The sequence below is a fragment of the Oncorhynchus mykiss genome, chromosome 11, assembly GCF_057628025.1.
Source record: "Oncorhynchus mykiss isolate SJ-2025 chromosome 11, ASM5762802v1, whole genome shotgun sequence".
Classification (NCBI taxonomy): Eukaryota; Metazoa; Chordata; class Actinopteri; order Salmoniformes; family Salmonidae; genus Oncorhynchus; species Oncorhynchus mykiss.
Window position 1 is genome coordinate 64,871,591 of NC_143032.1, and position 26,723 is coordinate 64,898,313.

A 26,723-nucleotide genomic window follows, 5' to 3' on the forward strand; every position below is an offset into this window, starting at 1 on the left:
TGCGAGACCGAAAGAGAGAGCTGAAGGCTATTGATTATTCAAGGGCAATAGAGGTAAAATGCACAGCCAGCCTGTCACATCTCTGATTACAAATGCTGCCATTTGTTCAGACCAACACAAGGTGGTAGTAGTGTGTCATAAGACATTCAGACAACGGTATCTTATCTCTGCCATCTCTTGAAATAGTCTGCATGCTATATTGTTGCTTTACAAGACAACTGATTTGACTTATTTCCATCTGTTCAAATGTTTCTTGCACATGTTGTCTTCTACAGTATTTAAGGGTGAATTATTTGACCTCAACTCATCTTCCCATGTTTTTGCTGTCCAGCCACTCTTCTCCCAGGTTAAGTATTGATTGCTCTCTCTTTGTTATTCAGTGACCCCCCCTCCTCATCCCCTGGTTGTTCATACTCTCCTGGGCTCTGATTCAGCACATCAAGACAGATATAAAATATACTGTCTAGAACAGCGATGTTAGAAACGCACTACCTTGAACAAGCATGATAGAAATACACTGCCTACAACCAACATAAAGTACACTGCCTAGAATAGGCATGCTAGAAATATAATAAATATATATATATATATATATATTTATTTATTATCAGTCAAACTTTTGAACACACTCATTCAAGGGTTTTTCTTTATTTTTACTATTGTCTACATTGTAGAATAATAGTGAAGACATCAAAACTCTGAAATAACATATGGAATCATGTAGTAATTATGTAGTAAAATGTAAATCTATTTTAGATTCTTCAAATAGCCACCCTTTGCCTTGATGATTGCCAAGAGTGAGCAAAGCTTTCGCTTAACCAACTTTACCCGGATCAGTCTTGAAGGAGTTCCCACACATGCTGAGCACTTGTTAGCTGCTTTTTCTTCACTCTGCGGTCCAACTCATTCCAAACCATCTCAATTGTGTTGAGGTTGGGTGATTGTGGAGGCCAGGTCATCTGATGCAGAACTCAATCACTCTCCTTCTTGGTCAAATAGCCCTTACACAACCTGGAGGTGTGTTGGGTCATTGTCCTGTTGAAAAACAAATGATGGTCCCACTAAGCCCAAACCAGATGGGATGGCATGTCGCTGCAGAATGCGTGCAGTGTGCCTTGAATTCATAATAAATCACTGACAGTGTTACCAGCAAAGCACCCCCACACCACCTCCTCCATGCTTCACGATGAGAACCACACATGCGGAGATAATCCATTCACATACTCTGAGTCTCACAAAGACACGGCGGTTGGAACCAAAAATCACAAATTTGGACTCATCAGAACAAAGAACAGATGTCCACCAATCTAATGTCCATTGGTCGTGTTTCTTTGCCCAATTAAGTCTCTTCTTCTTATTGGTGTCCTTTTTAGAAGTGGTTTCTTTGCAGCAATTCGACCATGAAGGCCTGATTCATGTGAACAGTTGATGTGTCTGTTACTTGAACACTGTGAAGCATTTATTTGGGCTGCAATCTGAGGCTGGTAACTCTAATGAACTTATCCTCTGCAGCAGAGATAACTCTGGGTCTTCCTTTCCTGTGACGGTCCTCATGAGAGCCAGTTTCATCATAGTGCTTGATGGTTTTTGCGACTGCACTTGAAGAAACATTCAAAGTTCTTGATATTTTCTGTACAGACTGACCTTCATGTCTTAAAGTAATGATGGACTGTTGTTTCTCTTCGCTTATTTGAGCTGTTCTTGCCATAATATGGACTTGGTCTTTTACCAAATAGGACTCTTCTGTATACCACCTCTACCTTGTCACAACACAACTGACTGGCTCAAATGCATTAAGGAAAGAAATTCCACAAATTAAGGCACACCTGTTAAATTAAATGCATTCCAGGTGACTACCTCATGAAGCTGGTTGAGAATGCCAAGAGTGTGCAAAACTGTCATCAAGGCAAAGGGTGGCTACTTTTAAGAATCTATAAAATATATTTTGATTTGTTTAACACTTTTTTGGTTACTACATGATTCCATGTGTTATTTCATAGTTTGATGTCTTCACTATTATTCTACAATGTAGAAAATAGTAAAAATAAAGAAAAACCCTTGAATGAGGAGGTGTGTCCTAACTTTTGATTGGTACTGTATATGTTCTTAATTTTCATTGGACATAAAAAACATTAACATTTTGGGAAATCTGTTCTAAAGTATTTCCATGCATAACAGTGATCATATACAAATGTAAGCAAGGTTTGAAATTATTTAGTTTAATTTATTATATCTGTTTGCTAGTTTAGGGTTGGAGTAAAAACCTATACGATGGTAGCTCTCCAGAAATAGGGTTGGAGAGCCCTGGCCTAGAACAGTTATAGATATACACTGCCAAGAACAGGAATGATAGAAATATACTGCCTAGACTTGATAAGACTCAAGAGTTCTAATCTAAACTGACCTCTAGTCCATAAACCATTGTTAATTATGTGAACACTTGGCAAACAATAAACTGAATGGCTGCCCACACATTAGTTTTATAGGGATTGTTCTCAATCATTATGGCCCTTATCACTTCTAATTGAGTGTGATGCTTCAGGTTTGTGAGAGCAGAGCAATGATGGATTCAGAAAATAAAAACATTTCTAGGTTTAATAACATCAACGTAACAAAGAGCATAATTTGAAAAAAAATCTTGCTTAGACACTTTCCACTGAGCTATTCAGCATCATTAACACTAGAAACACACATCTTCTCTCAATTTCTCTGGTGTGTCAAAAAATTTGAACTGTTCCAAGCCAAGTTATCACTATACATCTTTGGCCAAAGGCAACATCTAAACTGAAACAAGACCCAATGTTCCGGTCCATTATAGACTCATGCAAAGTCTTTTACTAAACTGAAACACACATTGAGATTAAACAAAAAAATTGCCTGATGAGAACAGTAAAATGTAAACTTAATTCCAACGACTTGATCATGTAAACACATGAAAGTCAATAAGAGCAGGCTAAACATTATAGAGCTTCACTATATAGACTTTACTCTCATTCACTGCTTGGTCGTTCTCTTGTGGTGTGTGTGTGTTAGTCATAGAGGAACTGGGATACAAAGCTGTGGAGTTTCTGTCTGTTGTCTGTCTGTTGGAAGAGTGGACTGACTCCCAGGAACACACATCCTCTCTGCTGATCCTCAACCAGCACCTGACACACAAACACTATTTAGATACACGTGCAAGGACCAGTGAGTCACTGATAAAATGTTAATCATATACAGAGTGACTGCTTCTCACCCCCAGGTCTGTTAGCGTCCTGACTGTCACACGTGCCACCTCCTCTGAGCAGCTCTCTGTGACACACACACAACAAACCAGTGTTTGTGAAAGGTGAGTCATGTGCGTAACCTTCAGACAAAAAAGCTGGTTATTAAAGAGGAGATTTTCATTAGGAAAATGTTTGAAGTATGAGTATTAAGCATTCTGTGTGTATGTCATTGTGTAATTCCAGTCTCACCATAGTGTCCCCTATCCCTCTGGGCGGTGTAACACAGGTGGGAGTGTATCTGGCCCAAACAGACAGCCTCTGCAGGGTGAGACACACACAGCTACTCAGAGGAGTTCCACGCACACACACGCGCACACACACACACACACACACACACACACACACACACCTGGTAGCGGAGTGTCTAGGAGGTCTAACCCCTTTGTAGCCCAGCACAGGGCCCTCAGGTAGCCAGCCATCAGACTGCACAGGAAGAAAAGCAGTTCTGGACACTGGCTGGGCTGGCTCAACTACAAAGAGAATGAGAGAGATAGATTTTAGTCACTGAGTTGTGTTGATTAGTAGTTCTGTGTGTGTACCTTGAAGGAGCGTGCCTCTCCTTCTTCACAGTCAGAATGGTCATCTGAAGCACTCCAGGTCAGAGCACCCTTCCTCCAGAAATCACAGATCGGCGTGTCGCTAGGAACCTACACACACACACACGATATAAATGACATAAGCCCAATCACTGGGTTGAAATGATGAAAGTGTGTTGTGAGACATGTACGTTTGTGTGTGATGCACTTTTAACCTCTTCCATCACAAGGATGCCACAGCGAACCAGTGTGTCCACTGCATCCAGAGCAAAGCCATGAGATGACTGACATGGCTATGGAGAAAGAAAGACAGAAAAATGGGGCAAGTCAGAGCATTATCTGTGCATATTTCGTTGCTACTGGTGGACAGACAGGCAGTTATCAGTCAATGTGGAAACACAGATGGGTAGGGGGAGTGAGGAAAAACAGATGGGTAGGGAGAGTGAGGAAAAACAGATGGATAGGGGGAGTGAGGAAAAACAGATGGGTAGGGGGAGTGAGGAAAAACAGATGGGTAGGGGGAGTGAGGAAAAACAGATGGGTAGGGGGGGTGAGGAAAAACAGATGGGTAGGGAGAGTGAGGAAAAACTGATGGGTAGGGGGGGTGAGGAAAAACAGATGGATAGGTAGGGGGAGTGAGGAAAAACAGATGGGTAGGGGGAGTGAGGAAAAATTGATGGGTAGGAGTGAGGAAACACTGATGGGTAGGGGGGGTGAGGAATAACAGATGGGTAGGGGAGTGAGAAAAAATTGATGGGTAGGTGGAGTGAGGAAAAATTGATAGGTAGGGGGAGTGAGGAAAAATTGATGGGTAGGGGGAGTGAGGAAAAACTGATGGGTAGATGGAGTGAGAAGAAATTGATGGGTAGATGGAGTGAGGAAAAATTGATGGGTAGGGGGAGTGAGGAAAAACTGATGGGTAGATGGAGTGAGGAAAAACTGATGGGTAGATGGAGTGATGAAAAACAGATGGGTAGGGAGAGTGAGGAAAAACTGATGGGTATGGGGAGTGAGGAAAAACTGATGGGTAGGGGGAGTGAGGAAAAACAGATGGGTAGGGGGAGTGAGGAAAAACAGACGGGTAGGGGGGTGAGGAAACAGATGGGTAGAGGGCGTGAGGAAACAGATGGGTAGAGGGCGTGAGGAAACAGATGGGAGGGGTGGGGGGTGAGGAAACAGATGGGAGGGGTGGTGGGTGAGGAAACAGATGGGAGGGGTGGGGGGGTGAGGAAACAGATGTGTAGGGGGGGTGAGAAAACAGATGTGTAGGGGGGTGAGGAAACAGATGGGTGGGGGGTGAGGAAACAGATGAAATAAATAGAAATAAATAAAAACTGATGCAATCAGACAAAGGAGGGAGCGGGAAGGAGAGAAGGAGGGAGCGAGAGAGAGAAAGGCCTAGTATTTATGTCTTTGATTAAAAGCCTTTGAGGACAGAGAGTTCGAGCACACACTCCATACACAATCTCTTGCACTCTCTGAGCTAGATGAATGGCTGTGCTGCACCATTAAACATTCATTGAATAAGACACACACACACCCAGCCAGTCCATTGTGTGTCTAGTATAGTATTTCCAGGCACAGTAGGTATGTGTGTGTGAATGTGTACTATTCACAGGTATTGTTCACAGGGGGGCATTGTGGGTGTACGTACTCACAGGTATATACCCCGGGGGCAGTAAGTGTGTGAGTTGCAGGGCTCTCTCAGTCAGTTCATCCTGACACAGTGCCACGTCAAACTCCATCTCCCCTCTGACCTCGTCACCTTTAATCTCTTCACCCCTGATCCTGCTGCTGCCCCCGCAGCCTGCCACCTCACACAGCATGGCCGACACCGCACACGCTGCACACACACACAGTCAATTGTAGGAAAAACAAAAGAATCATAAATAATACAACTAATAAATGAAGATTGTGAATGTGGTAATGAATTTGCACAGACGTACCTCCGACGGCCTCATGGATGAAGGTGTGTGTGAGTATCTGGGAATGGCGGGAAAGAGAGAGAGTGGCGGAGAGAGAGGGGTGGGGAGCGATGAGGGGATCAGACCTAGAAGGGAGGGAGAGAAATGGTTGGTATTCCCTCTCCGTCACACACACACACACCTACCTACCTACCTGTCTTTGGGATGGGCAGCGAGGGTGAGGTGAGGGGTGAGTAGGGTGAGGGAGTGGTAGACCACCCCAACCAGACTGCCCCCAAAGCCCACATCTCTGTTCCTGAACAATATCTCCTCCAGCAGCCAGGCCACGTCACGACACAACACAGACAGACATACACCCTGGATGGAGGGTGGGGGTGGAGAGAGAGAAAAAGAGGTGAGCAGATGACCTAATGACCAATAAAATGAAAGAACAGGGCTTTGCCCCTTTGAGAGTAGAAAGTCAGCATCAGCGACTCTAATAACGTCTATACACAGAAACAATAAGCATTAAAGCAGAAAAACACGGGACTCCAGTACTTAACCCCCCATGCTGAGTTTATGGTCATAGATGGCGTGTGTTCCCAGTGATATCACCACAGGGCTGGCAGGAGAATAGTTCTCACACACACTACCTTGCGGTGTTTGTGCAGTAGAAGACAGGAGACCAGGCTAGTGGACATCACAGCCATGCAGGACATAGTGGCTAAAAAGAGGAAAAACACCAGGTATATTACATGTTAATAGACTGGAACTGGCATTATGACATGTCAAAGAGATGGAGACAGAGGGTGTGAGAGAGAGAGAGGGGGGTTGGACAGTGATGTAGTGTCAAAGATATTATGGAAACTCCAGACTAGTACAGTATAGCTGATCTGGTCCTTTCTGATGTACAAGGGGGAAATCAAGAAGAGTCTAGGGGTTAGGACTAGAGGTTGATTTAGGACGGCAATAGATTCACAGTAGATGAAGGGCAGGGTGGGGGTGTGTGCGCGCTTATGTATGCATCTCTCTGTGTGTGTGTGTGTAACTCACAGTAGGTGAGGTGCAGGGTGAGGGCAATGCTGAGGTCTCTCTCCGATTGGCAGAGCTCAGGCAAATAACGAGGGGGCAGGATCCATGACATCGTCCTCTGGCCAAATATCGCATCAGACCTGGAGGAAGGGCAAGGGCGCGCACAAACATATCAGCCTGAAGACCTTTCACTAAATCAGCTCCTTCAAAACAGGAAATGATCTCAATTAGCGATGCCAGATAGACAACAGGAAGCATAAAACCTAGAGAGTAGAGACTGCAGGGTGTTTGAGCATCAGTTAGGTACTTTGAATGAGTGTGTTTTTGTGAGTCAGATCAAAAGTGTGTGTATATCCCACCAGGTTCCCAGCTTGGTTTGGCCAGCTCTCCTGTTCACTGCTGTGTGTTTACCATTTGAGCTGTGAACAATAGAGACTTTAAACAGACCTAATAAACCAAGTAAAGCCAGACAGATTGACTCAACAACCTCTTTCTCCATCCATCTTCAGTCCCCACTGCTAATAACCCCTTTCAACTCTCTCCTTTTCCCATCGTCCTCTCTCAAAAGAAGTGAGGACTGAACAGCAAATATTGAGATAAGATGTTACGCAAGCGCAGGCACACACCTGTTGTGTAGAATGGTAGGGAGCAGGAGATCTTGTAGAGGGCGCCCTCCATCCACACGACACTTCCCTGTGTCACACATCTCCTACGCACGCACACACACACACACACACAGCAGAGAGAAAAGTCACACACGCGCACACTCAGTAACAACTAGGGCTGTTACGGTGACCGCATTACTGCCACAACGGCGGTCACGAGTCATGACGGCAGTCAAATTCCACCTGGGTAATTAGGCTTCTCCAAGCTCTGATGCTGCTGATGGTCATTAGTAGCCCACCAAACTTGCTAACTGCCTGGTACTCAGCACTCCACTGTCCCTCTAATCACTCTGACGTCAATGCAAACGTAATCAAAAATCGAATCAAACACTTTGAGAGCCCATGAGCTCATGTTGAGCAACATTTCTATAGGCTATGCAATTGCGCAAGAAAACAGAGTGATGGCCTCTATTAAAAAGAGGACAATCCCATCAGATTTCTTCAGGCTAGGCTTACTTTATTTATCAACTTTCCTAATATTTAGCACATTGCTTCTCTTTACAACAGGAGTAGAGCCTACCTGACTGGTGTGAAAATAAACCAATGGAAAAGTGTCCTCCATTTGCTATTTAAGTGCATAGATGACATGTATTTTTCCCGATGCCCCGTTTCAAGACAGGTGCATGATAATGGATCATTTTAAATCTAAACTAATTCCACACATATACAGTGGGGCAAAAAAGTATTTAGTCAGCCACCAATTGTGCAAGTTCTCCCACTTAAAAAGATGAGAGGCCTGTAATTTTCATCATAGGTACACTTCAACTATGACAGACAAAATGAGGGAAAAAAATCCAGAAAATCACATTGCAGGATTTTTAATACATTTATTTGCAAAATTATGGTGGAAAATAAGTATTTGGTCAATAACAAAAGTTTCTCAATACTTTGTTATATACCCTTTGTTGGCAATGACAGTGGCCAAATAACTTCTTAAAATGAAGCACATTAATCAGCTTTATAACAGGTGTAGAGCCTAACTGGCAAACACATGCAGTGCGTGAGTGTCAAGTTTGGGGGAAGATAATTTTCACCATAATAATTCACCTTTATAATAAAATAATTTAATGCATCATCGCATCTGTGGTCACTTTTGAGAATGCTGTTTTCCTGCTAATGGAACATTTGCGCTTATAGCCTACTGCCATTTGCGCATTGCTGCGCTTATAATGTGAAGAAATAGCCTAATAGTTTAACAACATTTTAAGCTAAATGTTCTCTTCTGTTTCGTCAGGCTCATTGCTTTAAATTGTTTTTTTTTATGCTAGTGTTTGTATTAATTTGGGATCTAGGGCATTCCACAACTGTCCCGGGCTATGTTTGGAATATTTATTTCTCATACGGAATAGGTTTTTTGTACTATGGGGATAGTATATAGACTAGTGCTTTTGCTGTTTGTTACGCCTACTCCTCTTGTTGGTTGACAAAAAGTAAATGTGGACAGTTCTTCCAATATGCGCCTCGGAATTGGATAAGGACGCGCACAGTTGCGTCCCCGATGTGTCTGTCTTCACTTGTAGCCTGTGAGAAAGACATGTACCACATGACTGAAGAGCCATACGAGTGAGATGCCTCGGCACGCAGCCGGGAGAAGGGAATCATAATTATTATATTCAGCCCAAGGGCACAGATTTTTTTCGTGGGCATTTCGACCACAAAGGGGATGCAGCAAGGAAATTTGAGGCATTATCAAATGCTTGTCAAACTGTGAATGAGAGTCTGATGAAGTGTGTACAGCCTGAGCAAAAAAAAAACAAATCAGAGCTCATGCCTTTTTTCAAAACATCATTAGAGTCGCACCATGCAGGCTTAGAAGGTATAACATCTAAACATTGTCATGACGTTGCCCTGTTGGGTGGGTTTTATGACCCCCCATAAATACATTTCCCCCTTCTCTCCACTCTACAGGATGGACTCTTGGAAAGCCCTTTGTTAACAAGGAGAGAGTATGGTAACATCAAAAGGTTGAGGAATGGAACAATATTTCCCTTTCTCAACCAGTTGAAAGTGTCTGTTGGTAAATAAAGAATATGATCTCAGATCAGTTGGTGTCTGGGACTGGGACAATTTAGTTCCCGACGACGTGAGGACTGGTGTCCAAATGTTTAAAAGGGCGAATTTCAACGTGGAAGTGGCGATCACTACGCTGGAATGGTGAATTTCAACGTGGAAGTGGCGATCACTACGCTGGAATGGTGAATTTCAACGTGGAAGTGGCGATCACTACGCTGGAATGATGAATTTCAACGTGGAAGTGGCGATCACTACGCTGGAATGGTGAATTTCAACGTGGAAGTGGCGATCACTACGCTGGAATGGTGAATTTCAACGTGGAAGTGGCGATCACTACGCTGGAATGGTGAATTTCAACGTGGAAGTGGCGATCACTACGTTGGAATGGTGAATTTCAACGTGGAAGTGGCGATCACTACGCTGGAATGGTGAATTTCAACGTGGAAGTGGCGATCATTACGCTGGAATGGTGAATTTCAACGTGGAAGTGCTGATCATTACGCTGGAATGGTGAATTTCAACGTGGAAGTGGCGATCATTACGCTGGAATGGTGAATTTCAACTAGACCAGCCAGAATACAGTGCGAGCTGATTACGGCAACTTGGTATGAACTTTGAACAGTTATTCACGAAAGAAGAAGTGATACTGCAGGAAGGGTACCACATGAGGGAAGAGGATGTCTTTCTGTTTCGCACAGCGTTGAGATTACCTGCAATGACAGCAAGCTCAATTGGTATGTTTTTATTTATCACACTTTTCTTTAACCATTTGTGTTCTTTAATACAGGGCCGACATACCAGTTCCTTACTTTTTTCCCCTTCTACTTGCCTCTTCCATTTTTGTGGTAGTGCTGCAATTAGTTGGTTGTAATTTTGGGTAGAGCAGATATTTCCATGTCTGTGTTAGCTGCATGTGTGACATAACTCCACCAGTCCTATTTATGATATCATTCACTATAACACATTTTTTAAATAATTTCTTCGAAAAATATATATTTTTTTAATCAATTAGTATATTTGAGTTTAACCACAATATTTGTTGTGTCTTTTCAGGTGGATTTAACTGAAATTGCAACCAACTTTCTAAGGCTTGTTTAAAAAAATAACGATATTTGAGATGATTTCCTTTTCAAACAACCGAAAGTGAGCAGGTGTAATCTGAATAAAGGGAAAAAGGCCATTCTTGAACATAGGATGAGACATTCCTACCAATTTAATAGAAAACCGGTTTGGATTTAAGTATAACTTTTGTATGACTGATGCCTTTAGTGAGACCATTTAATTGGTAAACTACACGGTAATGTAAAATTAGCATTTTTTTGAGATCCAATACGTAATAGTACACTTATAATTTGGTTTTAATCCAGAGACGATAGCAAAAGTATCTAGATCCTCTATGAGGCCGTGGAAAGATTCTAATTGTGTTTTTAAAAGAAAACATGAATCAGCGTACAATGACACCTTAGTTTTTAAGCCATGGATTTCTAATCCCTTAATTCTTAAGGCTAAAGGGCACTATTTTCACATCCGGATGAAAGTGTGCCCAAAGTAAACTGCCTGATACTCAGGCCCAGAAGCTAGGATATGCATATAATTGGTAGATTTGGATAGAAAACTCTAAAGTTTCTAAAACTGTTAAAATTATGTCTGAGCATAAGATAACTTATTTGGCAGGAGAATCCCCGAGAACAAACCATCCAGGAAATGTTGTTGTTGTTGAGGTCACTCTTTTCAATGGGTTTTCTATGTGGACCTAGATTTCTAAGGTACTTGCAGTTCCTATCGCTTCCACTAGATGTCAGTCTTTAGAAATTGGTTGAGGTTTTTCCTTTGTGTAATGAAGAAGTACGGCCATCTTGAATGAGAGTCACTTGAAGTGGACTGTTGGATTGATGCGCGTGACCAGAAAAGTAGCGTCAGTTTGTTTTCTTTTTGTATTGAACACAGACCATCCCGCCTTCAATTTTATAGATTATTTACTTAAAAAAAATACCTAAAGTTGTATTACAAAAGTAGTTTGAAATGTTTTGGCAAAGTTTACAGGTAACTTTTGAGATATTTTGTAGTGACGTTGGGCAAGTTGGAACCTGTGTTTTTCTGGATAAAACGCGCCACATAAATGGACATTTTGGATATATATGGACGGAATTAATCGAACAAAAGGACCATTTGTGATGTTTATGGGACATATTGGACTGCAAACAAAAGAAGCTCAAAGGTAAGGCATGATTTACATTTTTATTTCTGCTTGCAGGGTTGAAATATGTTCTCTCTCTTTGTATACGGAGGTGCTACCCTCAGATAATAGCATCGTTTGCTTTCACCGAAAAGCCTTTTTGAAATCTGACATGTTGGCTGGATTCACAACACGTGTAGTTTGTGTGATTTCATGAATGTTTGATTTTTTTATAGTATTTTATTTGAATTTGGCACTCTGCATCTTCCCTGGCTATTGGCCAGGTGGGACGCAATCATCCTATCCCAGAGTGGTTAACCTGTTGAGTGTATGGGGCAGTATTTTGATGTTTGGATGAAAAACGTACCCAAATGAAACTGCCTATTTCTCAGGCCCAGAATCTAGAATATGCATATAATTCTCAGATTAGGATAGAACACACTCTAAAGTTTCCAAAACTGTCAAAATGTTGTCTGAGTATAACTGAACTGATATTGCAGGCGAAAACCTGAGGAAAATCCAACCGGAAGTGCTGTTTTTCCTGAAACCTCTGTTCCATTGCCTGCCTTCGCTCCATTTAAAGGGATATCAACCAGATTCCTTTTCCTATGGCTTCCACATGTTGTGAACAGTCTTCAGACATAGTTTCAGGCTTTCATTTAGAAAAATGAGCTAGAAAGATCACATCGCGTCATTGGATGGCTGGGTGCCAGCAGCGTTTTGCATGCGCAACAGCTTGGAGCAGACATTTTCTCTCTCCCATTGAAGAAGCTACAGTCTGGTTGAAATATTATCGATTATATATTGTAAAATCAACCTGAGGATTGATTATAAAAAACATTTGACATGTTTCTATGAACTTTACAGATACTATTTGGAATTTGTCTGCCCGGTCATGACCGCTCAAGCCTGTAGGATTTCTTAACATAACGCTCCAACCAGAGAGAGGTATTTTGGATATAAAAATCATCTTTATGGAACAAAAGGAACATTTATTGTGTACCTGGGAATCTCGTGAGTGCAAACATCAAAATATCATCAAAGGTAAGTGATTCATTTTATTGCTTTTCTGACTTTCGTGACCAAACATATGGCAGCAGATCCACAAGGTCTGCCATGAGAGGTGACTGTATAGTTCCCTTAAGGAAAAGCACCTTTAGTAAATCCGCTTTCTCTGTGAGAGCTTCCCTTGTCTGGAATACACTGCCATCAGACACATATAACTGCACCACCTATCACACTTTCACAAAATGTATGAATACATGGCTAAAGGGCAATCAGATTTGTGATCATAATCCCTAGCTGTGTATTGCCGCTTTCCATGTTGTCTGTTGTCTGTAGCTTGTGAGGTGTGGAAACACTGTTGCTTTTATGAATTTTGTCTTGCTGCTTTTTGTTCTATGTCTGTATGCTACGTCTTGCTTGTCCTACGTTGCTCTGCGTGTGCTCACTGCTCAATGATTGTCTATATTTTAATTGTTTTTAATAACCTGCCCAGGGACTGCGGTTGAAAATTAGCCGGCTGGCTAAAACCGGCACTTTTACTGAAACGTTGATTAATGTGCACTGTCCCTGTAAAAATAAAATAAACTCAAACTCAATCTACTTGGCTGCTAGGTGTTTGTAATGTTTTGTCTGCTGAGAGAGATGTCCTTACATAAAGGCTTGGTATGCTTTCGCCGAAAAGCATTTTTGAAATCTGACACGCCAGGTGGATTAACAAGCTAAGCTGTGTTTTGCTATATTGCACTTGTGATTTCATGAAAATTACATATTTTTTAGTAATTTAATTTGAATTTGGCGCTCTGCAATTCAGTGGATGTTGACGAAAATCATCCCGCGGGATGGGTGCATCAAGAAGTTAACGGGATTGATTTGACAACACCCAGTGAAATAGCAGTGCGCCAAATTCAAAACCAGAAATACTCATAATAATAATTCATGACTCATACAAGTGTTATACATCGGTTTAAAGATGAACTTCTTGTTAATCCAACCACCGTGTCAGATTTCAAAAGGGCTTTACGGCGAAAGCAAACCATGCATCTGAGGACAGCACCCCATCAAACAAACACATGAGGTGCGACACAAAAGTCTGAAATAATGCTATAATTTATACCTTACCTTTGAAGAGCTTCTTCTGTTGGCACTCCAATATGTCCATTAAACATCACAAATGGTCCTTTTATTCGATAAATTCCGTCGTTATATCCCCAAAATGTCCATTTATTTGGCGCTTTTGATTCAGAAAATACACCGGTTCCAACTCGTGCAACATGACTACAAAGTATCTAATAAGTTACATGTAAACTTGATCCAAACAACTTTCCTAATCCAACTTTATGTATTTTTAAACGTAAATAATCGCTCAAATTTAAGACGGGATAAACTGTGTTCAATACCGGACAAAAACAAAGTGGAGCGAGCTTTCATGTCGCGCGCCCCAACCACAACAGTACACTAGACTCGACACTTGTTCTGAACAGCCCTACTACTATATTATCTCCAATGTATCATCCATGTAAAAAACCTGTCTGATTAGGATGAATAATATCTGACAATACTTTATTAATTCTATGCACCAAGCATTTTGCTAGGATTTTTGCATCACAACACTGAAGTGTAAGAGGTCTCCAATTTTTTAAATGAACTGGAACTTTATATATACACACACATACCACTTGTGTCCTGTTTCAGTAATAATGATATCAGACCTTGTTGCGTGTTTGATAATCTACCATTTCTATAGGAGTGGTTAAAACATTCTAATAATGGTCCTCTGAGTATATCAAATAAGTGTTGTATACTTCCACAGGTATGCCATCCAGCCCTGGAGTTTTCCCAGCCTTAAAGGCTTTAATTGCATAAAGAAGTTCCTCCTCTGTAATTTGGCCTTCACATGTCTTTCTGTACAGATGTTAATTTGACATTATTATTATTATTATTATTATTATTATTATTATTATTATTATTATTAGGAAAAATATCCATACAATTAGTTTCAGTTAGTGGAGATGGAGGAGACTGAAACTAAAACATTCTTAAAGTATTTTACTTCCTCTTTCAAAATATAATTTGGTGAATCATGCGTTACTCCATACATTTTTGGTAGCATTTCTATATTGAAGATAAAAAAATAATTTGGTGCATTTTCCCACATATTCCATCCAGTTCGCTTAATTTTTTATAATATATTACACTGGATCTTTCTTGAATTAGTTCCTCCATTTCTTTTTGTTTTTCCTCCAACTTATTCTTTGGGTCTATGGTACAGTTTTAATTGCTATCTAACTGTACTGTTAGTCCTTCAATTTCCTTTGTTAACCTCTCTGAGCACGGAACCCGGTAGCGGGCTGAAATTCCACAACATACGGTGATCGCTACATAAATAGTCATATTAAACATTCATGAAAATACAAGTGTCTCACATGTATCGAAAGCCTAGAATCTTGCTAATCCAACTGCGTTGTCAGATTTAAAAAAGGATTTACTGCGAAAGAATACGATGTGATTATCCGAGGATAGAGCCCCATTTAAAAAAACAACTATTTCAACCAGCACAGGCATAACAAAATCACAAACTGCATTAAAATAAATAGTTTACCTTTGACGATCTTCCTCTGTTTGCAATCCCAATGCTCATTGTTACACAATGAATGATCTTTTGTTTGATAAAATCCGTTTTTACAGCCTAACACAAAACATTTTGTGAACCGCTTGTGTCGTGAATTCCGTCTCATTCCATTTGACGACGACCCATTCGAGGGTAAATACCCACACAAAACGTGACTTTTCCAGTCATGTTTGGTTTCATTGCAATCAACTGGTTTGTTTGTAACACAACCAAGCATGATGGGCCATTTTGCGGGACGTAATTGACTGAAAGAAACCGATTTGAAGACAACAGGTAATGACATCACTGTGCACCAATGATATGACCACTGTTTCGTTGATTGACGGTATTTTAACCCAATGACCACTGATCGTCTTGACATCTAGCTGGGTAGATAGCCAATGAGCTGAGGTAAACGGCAATATGCAATGGTTATGTGTTGGAACACCAACCCATGTAGTAAACTCCAGCGTAAAGAAAGTCATTCGCTATTGAAGTTTTATACCGGAAGGAGCTACGCATATTACGCACAGCATTGTTTGGTAAACGCGCAGATTCAGCTGTTAATATATCAAATCAGTATGGCGACTAAGTCAGGGAAAGCTAAGTCTAAGTCTAGATATACAGATGTACACACAATTTTAGAAGAAATTGATCAGAAAAGTGAGACAGAGATTGTTGTAGGACGATTCATTTAGCGATTCCCAAGCGGAGGAATATTTCTTTGAACGGAGAGGACATCGTTTTGGACTGGTAAGTTCTTCCGATGTTAATGCCCTTGTTTGAAATGAATAATATAAAATATTATTTGTGATTTCTATTAAATTTAGAAGCAATATCTAAAAATGTAATGAAATGCGAGATGCGTGTCTGCCGCCCCACCCCAACCCACATGAAATAGCCTATTTGAGGCTGTTGAGGGGAGGGCAGGCCCACAACAATGGCCAAAGTGAAATGGAGACAGTAGATACAGCTGGTCTGTTGTAATATAATAAAGACAGTAGATCTAGCTGAAATGTCATAATATAAAAGAGACAGTAGATCTAGCAGGTCTATAATAATATATTCAACCTTATGTTCCATGTACTCTATATATACACTGCTCAAAAAAATAAAGGGAACACTAAAATAACACATCCTAGATCTGAATGAATGAAATATTCTTATTAAATACTTTTTTCTTTACATAGTTGAATGTGCTGACAACAAAATCACACAAAAATTATCAATGGAAATCAAATTTATCAACCCATGGAGGTCTGGATTTGGAGTCACACTCAAAATTAAAGTGGAAAACCACACTACAGGCTGATCCAACTTTGATGTAATGTCCTTAAAACAAGTCAAAATGAGGCTCAGTAGTGTGTGTGGCCTCCACGTGCCTGTATGACCTCCCTACAAAGCCTGGGCATGGTCCTGATGAGGTGGCGGATGGTCTCCTGAGGGATCTCCTCCCAGACCTGGACTAAAGCATCCTGGACAGTCTGTGGTGCAACGTGGCATTGGTGGATGGAGCGAGACATGATGTCCCAGATGTGCTCAATTGCATTCAGGTCTGGGGAACGGGCGAGCCAGTCCATAGCATCAATGCCTTCCTCTTGCAGGAACTGCTGACACACTCCAGCCACATGAGGTCTAGCATTGTCTTGCATTAAGAGGAACCCAGGGCCAACCGCACCAGCATATGGTCTCACAAGGGGTCTGAGGATCTCACATCTCGGTACCTAATGGCAGTCAGGCTACCTCTGGCGAGCACATGGAGGCCCCCCAAAGAAATGCCACCCCACACCATGACTGACCCACCGCCAAACCGGTCATGCAGGCAGCAGAACGTTCTCCATGGCATCTCCAGACTCTGTCACGTCTGTCACATGTGCTCAGTGTGTACCTGCTTTCATCTGTGAAGAGCACAGGGCGCCAGTGGCGAATTTGCCAATCTTGGTGTTCTCTGGCAAATGCCAAATGTCCTGCACGGTGTTGGGCTGTGAGCACAACCCCCACCTGTGGACGTCGGGCCCTCATACCACCCTCATGGAGTTTGTTTCTGACCGTTTGAGCAGGCACATGCACATTTGTGGCCTGCTGGAGGTCATTTTGCAGGGCTCTGGCAGTGCTCCTCCTGCTCCTCCTTGCACAAAGGCGGAGGTAGCGGCCCGGCTGCTGGGTTGTTGCCCTCCTACGGCCTCCTCCAGGTCTCCTGATGTACTGGCCTGTCTCCTGGTAGCGCCTCCATGCTCTGGACAATACGCTGACAGACACAGCAAACCTTCTTGCCACAGCTCACATTGATGTGCCATCCTGGATGAGCTGCACTACCTGAGCAACTTGTGTGGGTTGTAGACTCCGTCTCATGCTACCACTAGAGTGAAAGCACCGCCAGCATTCAAAAGTGACCAAAACATCAGCCAGGAAGCATAGGAACTGAGAAGTGGTCTGTGGCCACCACCTGCAGAACCACTCCTTTATTGGGGGTGTCTTGCTAATTGTCTATAATTTCCACCTGTTGTCTATTCCATTTGCACAACAGCATGTGAAATTTATTGTCAATCAGTGTTGCTTCCTAAGTGGACAGTTTGATTTCACAGAAGTGTGATTGATTTGGAGTTACATTGTGTTGTTTAAGTGTTCCCTTTATTTTTTTGAGCAGTGTATTTGAAGATATATAGAAAAGCTATATTTTTTTATTGTATTATTACAATCCATAACCGGGGTAGAATTGTGTTTCATTATTTTCCTCGTCTATAAGAACTTCGTAATTTTTTAAATAGCCATGGATTAGTCCTTGTGTCTCTGAACAGCTGGTTATCAATATATAGTTTATCAACGACGAGAGCGACTCGTTTCCCTTTTAATCTATTTTTCTTGGAAAATGGATACAGAACTTTATGCCATTCTGTAATTTATTTCGGGAACTGGTCATTCATGCCAATTTTGGTCCCAGCAAGTCTTTTACCCAGGCTTTTAACCATTATTTTATCTTTAATTGTAGCAAATTTGGCAACGATTGGGCGTTCATACCTCTGCTCTTTGTCCGAAGTGGTGTACACATTTGAGTTGGATTTTGTCGATAGCTTCACATGGAATCTGAAGCGCTGTAAGGAGGAACTCTAACTACAGATTCAGGAACTTCTCCTTCTTGGATACCTGTAAGTACCAAATTCTCTCTCGTGGATCTAGTCTATGTCAAGTAAGGCTTCTCTCAGAACGGTGTTCACTTCGGTTTCAATCTTATGGATTGTCACTTTTAGCTTATTTGTTTCCTTCTCCAATGGTCGCAGCTTTATCATCACTCATCGAGGCTTGCCTTCAACTCTTATATCCTTACTGACTATTTCAAGTATACCCAGTTTGTCAGTTATTGATTTTAACAGATCGGTTTCAACCTTTACCATTCCCGGTGGTGAAAATATTAAATCGTCTGTGTCTGTAGAAGTCACGTTTTCGTTCTGAAATCGGTTCCCCTGTCTTAACTCTGTCATATTTGTGTGTTTCGTGTTTTCTTAATATTTGTCAATACATTTCTCTAGTCTTAAGATTTGTTTTGTGTTATTATCCAGATTGAAGGTTATCACCCACCAGATTGTGTTGTGCTAATATTTAGTCTAACTTGCCGATATTGAATATTACCTTTTCATCTTGAGGTGCTCTACATAACTATGTTCAGTCCACCATTACCTGTCTCAGTCCCGCCCTCTCCTCCTACCTTTATAGCCAAGTATTTACGACAATCAGAATGAGACCGATCGAGCTGACGATTAATAATTGACTGCTATTGATATAAAAGATCTGAAGATCTTTTAAAGAGTGGATTCGGGAGATAACCGCTCTATATAAATGAATGCCTCCGTGGTGCCCCAGGTTATTAGTGGTTTAATTGTTGCATGGTTTAATTCAATCACGTAATCAATTAAATGTCAGGTAATCGATTTGATAAAATAGCATATCTTATAATTTAATCAGTCAGCGACACGACAAATCTTGTCTGCTAAATTAAATAGTGTAGCCCACAGCCATATGGCATAGCCTGATCAGGGCCTAACATATGGACAACTCAGAGTGTGCTATTCTGTTCTTCTGAAATATACTACATTTCCTTCATTTCATGTTTCTATAGACATGTCTAAAATAAATAACGGATTTATTGTGATGGTGTAGGCTGGTGTACATGGATCTATTAGACTTTTTAAAATGTAGATGTTCCAAAGTTCTGCATCAGTGGCTTGTAGCCTGTGTGTGGAAGATGCTAAATGTGTTTTATGTTAATTAACGGTCAATTACCGTGAGACTGGCAGTTATTTGCTTGACATTCACAGGCTGACTAAATTTCATGACCGCCTCAGCCCTAGTCACAACTAGACTTCAAAAATACTAAGACAAAAGTGTTTCACAATCCCTGTCTGTTGGAGAGTTAGTTTTAAGCTAAGCAGCTCAGTCCTCCATGAAGGAACAACAATAGCATACCCATCAGTTCCTGGTCCAAACATACCTTCAGAGAGAAGGGCTGGGCGAAGTGGATCCTCACACTACTTCTCTGTCGGTTGCCGCACAACAAGGAGAACACACACCTCAGAGTAGACAGCAGACCAACCTGGGGGATATGGAATACATAAACACATTGTTATCCTCATGGGGACCTAGAATTAATTTCCATTAAAATTCCTATTTTCCCTAATCCTTACCATAACCCTAACCCGTAACCCTAGCCCTAATAGTAACCCTAACCCCTAAGCTTAAAATAGCCTTTATCCTCATGGGGATGTGGGAAATTCTTTGGATACTTGAGGGAACGATTAGTTAGGAGAATGGAAGTACAGATACAATAGAAATATAGAATACATGAGCACACACAGATGAGTTATGATGATACCATAATGGGGCTCTCCCATTAAGAGGAAGATTAGGGGAGCAATAACAAAAATGAGAAGGCTATTTTAATTAACAATAGGATGACGTGTGTGTGTGTCAGATTAATAATGAACAATAAGATGTTGAGGGAACATTAGCCCACCCACAACGGAACACCTTCATCTAACCAACAAGTACAGAAGCAACACTGTGGGGGGGCTCCGAGGTGCTTTACCGGGAAATTTAAGAATAATGTGTGTGTGTTATACAGGTAACTGTCAAAAATAATGGGAACACTCAAATAAATGAGGGATAGAGATGTGGTTCTTGAGTTAATTCAGCATCCCATCAAGCTTAGGGTCATGTAGAAAAATGCTGGGCAGGCCATTATTTCGGCTACCATGGCTATACTCCCATAGGATGACAATGCACCAATCCACAGGGCACGAATGGTCACTGAATGGTTTGAGGAGCATGAAAATGATGTAAAACACATGCCATGTCTGTCTCAGTCACCAGATCTCAACCCAACTGACCACTTACGGGAGATTCTGGAGCGGCGCCTGAGACAGCACTTTCCACCACCATCAACAAAACATCTCTCCCACAGTGTTCCAGACACTTGTAGAATGTATACAGTGCCTTCGGAAAGTATTTAGACCCCTTGACTTTTTACATATTTTGTTACATTACAGCCTTATTCTAAAATGGATTAAATAAAAATCCTCAGCAATCTACACAGAGTAACCCATAATGACAAAGCGAAAACAGGTTAAGAATGTGTCCAAGGTACATATAAAAAATAAACTGAAATAGCTCATTTACATAAATATTCAGACCCTTTGCTATGAGACTCGAAATTGAGCTCAGGTGCATCCGGTTTCCATTGATCATCCTTGAGATGTTTCTACAACTTGATTGGAGTCCACCTGTGATAAATTCAATTGATTGGACATGTTTATAAAAAAAAAAAAAAAAGACACACCTGTCTATTTAAGGTCCCACAGTTGCCAGTGCATGTCAGAGCAAAAACCAAGCCATGAGGTCGAAGGAATTGTCCGTGGAGCTCCGGGACAGGATTGTGTTGAGGCACAGATCTGGGGAAGGGTACCAACAAATGTCTGCAGCATTGAAGGTCCCCAAGAACACAGTGGCATCCATCAATCTTAAATGGAAGTTTGGAACCACCAAAACTCTTCCTTGATCTGGCCGCCCGGCCAAACTGAGCAATCGGGGGAGAAGGGCCTTGGTCAGGGAGGTGACAAATAACCTGATGGTCACTCTGACAGAGCTCTAGAGTTCCTCTGTGGAGATGTGAGAACCTTCCAGAAGGACAACCATCTCTGCAGCACTCCACCAATCAGGTCTTTATGGTAGAGTGGCCAGACAGAAGATACTCCTTAGTAAAAGGCACATGACAGCCAGCTTGGAGTTTGCCAAAAGGCACCTAAAGGACTCTCAGAACATGATTGAATGCCAAGAGTCCCGTCTGGAGGAACCCTGGTACCATTGTTACGGTGAAGCATGGGTGGCAGCATCATGCTGTGGGGATGTTTTTCAGTGTCAGGGACCAGTAGACTAGTCAGGATCGAGGCAAAGATGAACGGAGAAAAGCACAGAGAGATCCTTGATGAAAAGCAATCTGGAGCAGGTTAGGACCTCAGACTGGGGCACAGGTGTTCACCTTTCAACAGGACAACGACCCTAAGCACACAGCCAACGCAGAAGTGGCTTCGGGACAAGTCTCAATGTCCTTGAGTGACAAAGCCAGAGCCCGGACTTGAACCCGATCAAACATTTCTGGAGACCTGAAAATAGCTGTGCAGCAAAGCTTCCCATCCAGCCTGACCGAGCTTGAGGGTCTGCAGAGAAGACTGGGAGAAACTCCCCAAATAATGTTGTGCCAGGTTTGTAGAGTCATACCCAAGAAGACTCTAGGCTGTAATCACTGTCAAAGGTGCTTCAACAAAGTACTGAGTAAAGGGTTCGAGTAGTTATGTAAATATGATATCAGTTTTTTATTTTTCATAAATTAGCAACAATTTCTAAAAATCTGTTTTTGCTTTGTCATTATGGGGTATTGTGTGCCGATTGACGATAATAATTGTTTTAATGTAACATAACAAAATGTGGAAAAAGTCAAGGGGTCAGAATACTTTCCGAAAGGCACTGTACCAAGGTGCATTGAAGTTGTTCTGGCTTGTGGTGCCCAATGCCTTATTAACACACTTTATGTTGGTGCTTCCTTTATTTTGGCAGTTACATGTAGGCTATACACTGAGTGTACAAAACATTAGTAACCCCTGCTCTTTCCATTACAGACTGACCAGGTGAATCCAGGTCACCTGTTAAATCCACTTCAATCATTGTAGATGAAGGGGAGGAGACAGGTTAAAGAAGGATTTTTAAGCCTAGAGACAATTGAGACATGGACTGTGTATGTGTGCCATTCAGAGGGTGAATGGGCAAGACAAAAGATTGAAGGGCCTTTGAACAGGGTATGTTAGTAGGTGCCAAGCACACTGGTTTGAGCGTGTCAAGAACTGCACCGCTGCTGGGTTTATCATGCTCAACAGTTTCCTGTGGGTCAACATGGGCCAGCCTCCCTGTGGAATGCGTTCGACACCCTGTAGAGTCCATACCCCAACAAATTGAAGCTGTTAGGTATTAGGTAGGTGTTCCTATTGTTGTGTATACTGTACCGGTGTGCTGGTGTTGGGAACACAGTCATAGGAGATGCCCACTGGAACCAGGTGGACGTCAGGCACCACTCCCTCCCTCACAGCCAGTCTGATGCGTGCCAACCATTGCCCTCCTCGCCAACTCTCTCCTGACACACACACACTCAGTACCTGGCCTTCACACAGCAACTCACCAACCAACTACACACAAAGAGAGAGAGGGGGTGGGGAGCAGTTGGAGAAAAACATGTTTTGGAATGCAATAATCTGATTAATGACCCACCATAACGTAATGACAACCTCCAATAAGAGGGGTGGGGGACCAGAGAAGGAGAAGAGAGGATAGAGAAATAGGAGAGCTGTAACGGTTTTCTTGTGGTGAAGGAGAGGCGGACCAAAATGCAGCGTGGTGGTTATTCATGTTCTTTAATAAAGGAACTATACATGAATAAACTAACAAAACAATAAATGTGCGAAAACCTAAACAGTCCTATCTGGTGCAAACACAGAGACAGGAACAATCACCCACAAACACACAGTGAAACCCAGGCTACCTAAGTATGATTCTCAATCAGAGACAACTAATGACACCTGCCTCTGATTGAGAACCATACTAGACCGAAACATAGAAATACCCAAATCATAGAAAAACAAACAGACTGCCCACCCCAACTCACGCCCTGACCATACTAAATAATGACAAATCAAAGGAAATAAAGGTCAGAACGTGACAAGAGCTAAGAGTAGTCGATGCCTCCAGTCCAAAGCATCTGTCCCTACTGAGAGGTTGAAAAGGCAAGGATGATAAGGAAAGAGGGGATGATGAACAGAGAAAGAGGTATATAGCAGGACAGACAAGTGGATTATGAATGTGTGAGATATATGTACATACATACACAGTTGAAGTCGTTAGTTTACTTACACAATTTATGACATTTAATCCTAGAAAAAATTCCCTGTCTTAGGTCAGTTAGGATCACAACTTGATTTTAAGAATGTGAAATGTCAGAATAATAGGAGAGAGAATGATTTGTTTCAGCTATTATTTCTTTCATCACATTCCCAGTGCGTCAGAAGTTCACATGCTACCAAATGCTAATTGAGTGTATTGCCTTTAAATTGGGTCAAACGTTTCTGGTAGCCTCCCACAAGCTTCCCACAATAAGTTGGATGAATTTTGGCTCATTCCTCCAGACAGAGCTGGTGTAACCGAGTCAGGTTTTTAGGCCTCCTTGCTCGAACGCGCTTTTTCAGTTCAGCCCACAAATTCTCTCTATGATTGAGGTCAGGGCTTTGTGATGGCCACTCCAATACCTTGACTTTGTTGTCCTTAAGCCATTTTCCCACAACTTTGGAAGTATGCTTGGGGTCAATGTCCATTTGGAAGAACCTTTTGCGACCAAGCTTTAACTTCCTGACTGATGTCTTGAGATGTTGCTTCAATATATCCACATAATTTTCCTACCTCATGATGCCATCTATGTTGTGAAGTGCACCAGTCCCACTTGCAGCAAAGCACCACAACATGATGCTACCACCCCGTGGTTCACGGTTGGGATGGTGTTCTTCGGCTTGCAAGCATCCCCCTTTTTCCTCCAAACATAGCGATGGTCATTATGGCCAAAAAGTTATTTTTTTGTTTCATCAGACCAGAGGACATTTCTCCAAAAAGTACGATCTTTCTCCCCATGTGCAGTTGCAAACTGTAGTCTGGCTTTTTTATGGCGGTTTTGGAGCAGTGGCTTCTTCCTTGCTGAGCAGCCTTTCAGGTTATGTCGATATAGGACTCGTTTTACCGTGGATATAGATACTTTTGTACCTGTTTCCTCCAGCATCTTCACACGGTCCTTTGCTGTTGTTTTGGTATTGATTTGCACTTTTTGCACCAAAGTACGTTCATCTCTAGGGGATAGAATGTGTCTCCTTCCTGAGCGGTATGACGGCTGGGTAGTCCCATGGTGTTTATACTTGCGTACTATTGTTTGTACAGATGAACGTGGTACCTTCAGGCATTTGGAAATTGCTCCCAAGGACCAGACTTGTGGAGGTCTACAATTTTTTCTGAGGTCTTGGCTGATTTCTTTTGATTTTCCCATGATGTCAAGCGAAGAGGCACTGAGTTTGAAGGTAGGCCTTGAAATACATCCACAGGTACACCTCCAATTTATTCAAATGATGTTAATTAGCCTATCAGAAGCTTCTAAACCATGACATCATTTTCTGGTATTTTCTAAGCTGTTTAAAGGCACAGTCAACTTAGTGTATGTAAACTTCTGACCCACTGCAATTATGATACATTGAATTATAAGTGAAATAACTTGTCTGTTAAGAATTGTTGGAAAAATTACTTGCATCATGCACAAAGTAGATGTCCTAGCCGACTTGCCAAAACTATAGTTTGTTAACAAGAAATTTGTGGAGTGGTTGAAAAACAAGTTTTAATGACTCCAATCTAAGTGTATGTAAACTTCTGACTTCAACTGTGTGTGTATATATTAAAGGTCAGACGATTAATTAGGGCCGATTTCAAGTTGTTTTCATAACAATCGAAAATCTGTATTTTTGGGCGCCGATTTTCTTTATTTTTATAAAAAAAAAGATATATATACAGTAGGGCAAAAAAGTATTTAGTCAGCCACCAATTGTGCAAGTTCTCCCCATTAAAAAGATGAGAGAGGCCTGTCATTTTCATCATAGGTACACTTCAACTATGACAGACAAAATGAGAAAAAAAATCCAGAAAATCACATTGTAGGATTTTTTATGAATTTATTTGCAAATTATGGTGGAAAATAAGTATTTGCACGCAGAGTCAGGGTATATGCAACAGTTTGCGAACTGCGAACTAACTCATTGCGAACTAACTCATTGCGAACTAATTTGCCAGATTTATACGTAATTATGACATAACATTGAAGGTTGTGCAATGTAACAAGAATATTTAGACTTAGGGATGCCACCCGTTAGATAAAATACCGAACGGTTCCGTATTTCACTGAAATAAACGTTTTGTTCTCGAGATGATAGGTCATTAATATGGTCGAACCCGGAAACTAAGGCCATTTCTGTGTGTTATTATAATTAAGTCTATGATTTGATAGAGCAGTCTGACTGAGCGATGGTAGGCAGCAGCAGGCTCGTAAGCATTCATTCAAACAGCACTTTCTTGCGTTTTGCCAGCAGCTCTTCGCAAGCACAGCGCTGTTTATGACTCCAAGCTAATCACCTTAATGGCTGGTGTAACCGATGTGAAATGGCTAGCTAGTTAGCGGGGTGTGCGCTAATAGCGTTTCAAACATCACTCGCTCTATGACTTGGAGTAGATATTCCCCTTGATCTGCAAGGGCCGCGGCTTTTGTGGAACGATGGGTAACGCTGCTTGAAGTGTGGCTGTTGTGGTTCGAGCCCAGGTAGGGGCGAGGAGAGGGACGGAAGCTATACTGTTACACTGGCAATACTATAGTGTCTATAAGAACATCCAATAGTCAAAGGTATATGAAATACAAATGGTATGGAGAGAAATAGTCCAATAAATACTATATTAACTACAACCTAAAACCTCTTACCTTGGAATATTGAAGTCTCATGTTAAAAGGAATCACCAGCTTTCATATTGTTAAGGGAATTTTTATCAATGATGACTAATTATGTATACATTTCAATCAGGACTGACTAGTCCAAATGCTATTATGTACTGTACATATATGAATTCTCTCTTGCTCCCATTCCCAATTGTATATAATATATAGTCAGGAGTTTAGTAACAATGACGGTCTGTTCCTTTGTACAAATGAATGAACTATCTCCAGATGGCACGGACGGACTATCTCCAGACTGTCTAGAATGCTGATTTACAGTGACTGACCTTGGCTTTAGGAGAGGAGGGAAGGCTCGAGAACTATAGGGCCTCTCTACCGGTGTCATGAATAGATAGAACATTTAGGAAACGCTGACGTCATTTTCAGTTTATAACCTGTGGTAAAATGTGTATG

The 26,723-nt window shown here is 41.6% G+C and overlaps 1 protein-coding gene across 6 annotated transcripts in view; it reads right to left on the reverse strand.

Moving 5' to 3' along the window:
- Window positions 1-2,577: 2,577 nt before the first annotated feature.
- The window catches only part of gpat2 (glycerol-3-phosphate acyltransferase 2, mitochondrial), a 50,052-nt gene continuing 25,906 nt past the window's right edge, over window positions 2,578-26,723 (reverse strand). For 2 of the 6 annotated variants that reach the window (XM_090190939.1, XM_090190936.1), the window contains 15 exons: window positions 22,753-22,932; window positions 19,692-19,793; window positions 7,365-7,447; window positions 7,098-7,157; window positions 6,760-6,878; window positions 6,360-6,430; window positions 5,921-6,084; window positions 5,749-5,852; window positions 5,461-5,645; window positions 4,018-4,095; window positions 3,806-3,913; window positions 3,616-3,736; window positions 3,456-3,524; window positions 3,236-3,291; window positions 2,578-3,146 (listed from right to left, as the gene is read on the reverse strand). In XM_090190939.1, coding sequence (XP_090047065.1) covers window positions 3,030-3,146; window positions 3,236-3,291; window positions 3,456-3,524; window positions 3,616-3,736; window positions 3,806-3,913; window positions 4,018-4,095; window positions 5,461-5,645; window positions 5,749-5,852; window positions 5,921-6,084; window positions 6,360-6,430; window positions 6,760-6,878; window positions 7,098-7,157; window positions 7,365-7,447; window positions 19,692-19,793; window positions 22,753-22,932 — 1,617 coding nt within the window. In that variant the 3' untranslated portion in view covers window positions 2,578-3,029. Of the gene's footprint in view, window positions 3,147-3,235; window positions 3,347-3,455; window positions 3,525-3,615; window positions 3,737-3,805; window positions 3,914-4,017; window positions 4,096-5,460; window positions 5,646-5,748; window positions 5,853-5,920; window positions 6,085-6,359; window positions 6,431-6,759; window positions 6,879-7,097; window positions 7,158-7,364; window positions 7,448-19,691; window positions 19,794-22,752; window positions 22,933-26,723 lie in introns of all 6 variants that reach the window. The other 4 variants (XM_090190940.1, XM_036936097.2, XM_090190937.1 and 1 more) reach the window with 3 other exon arrangements.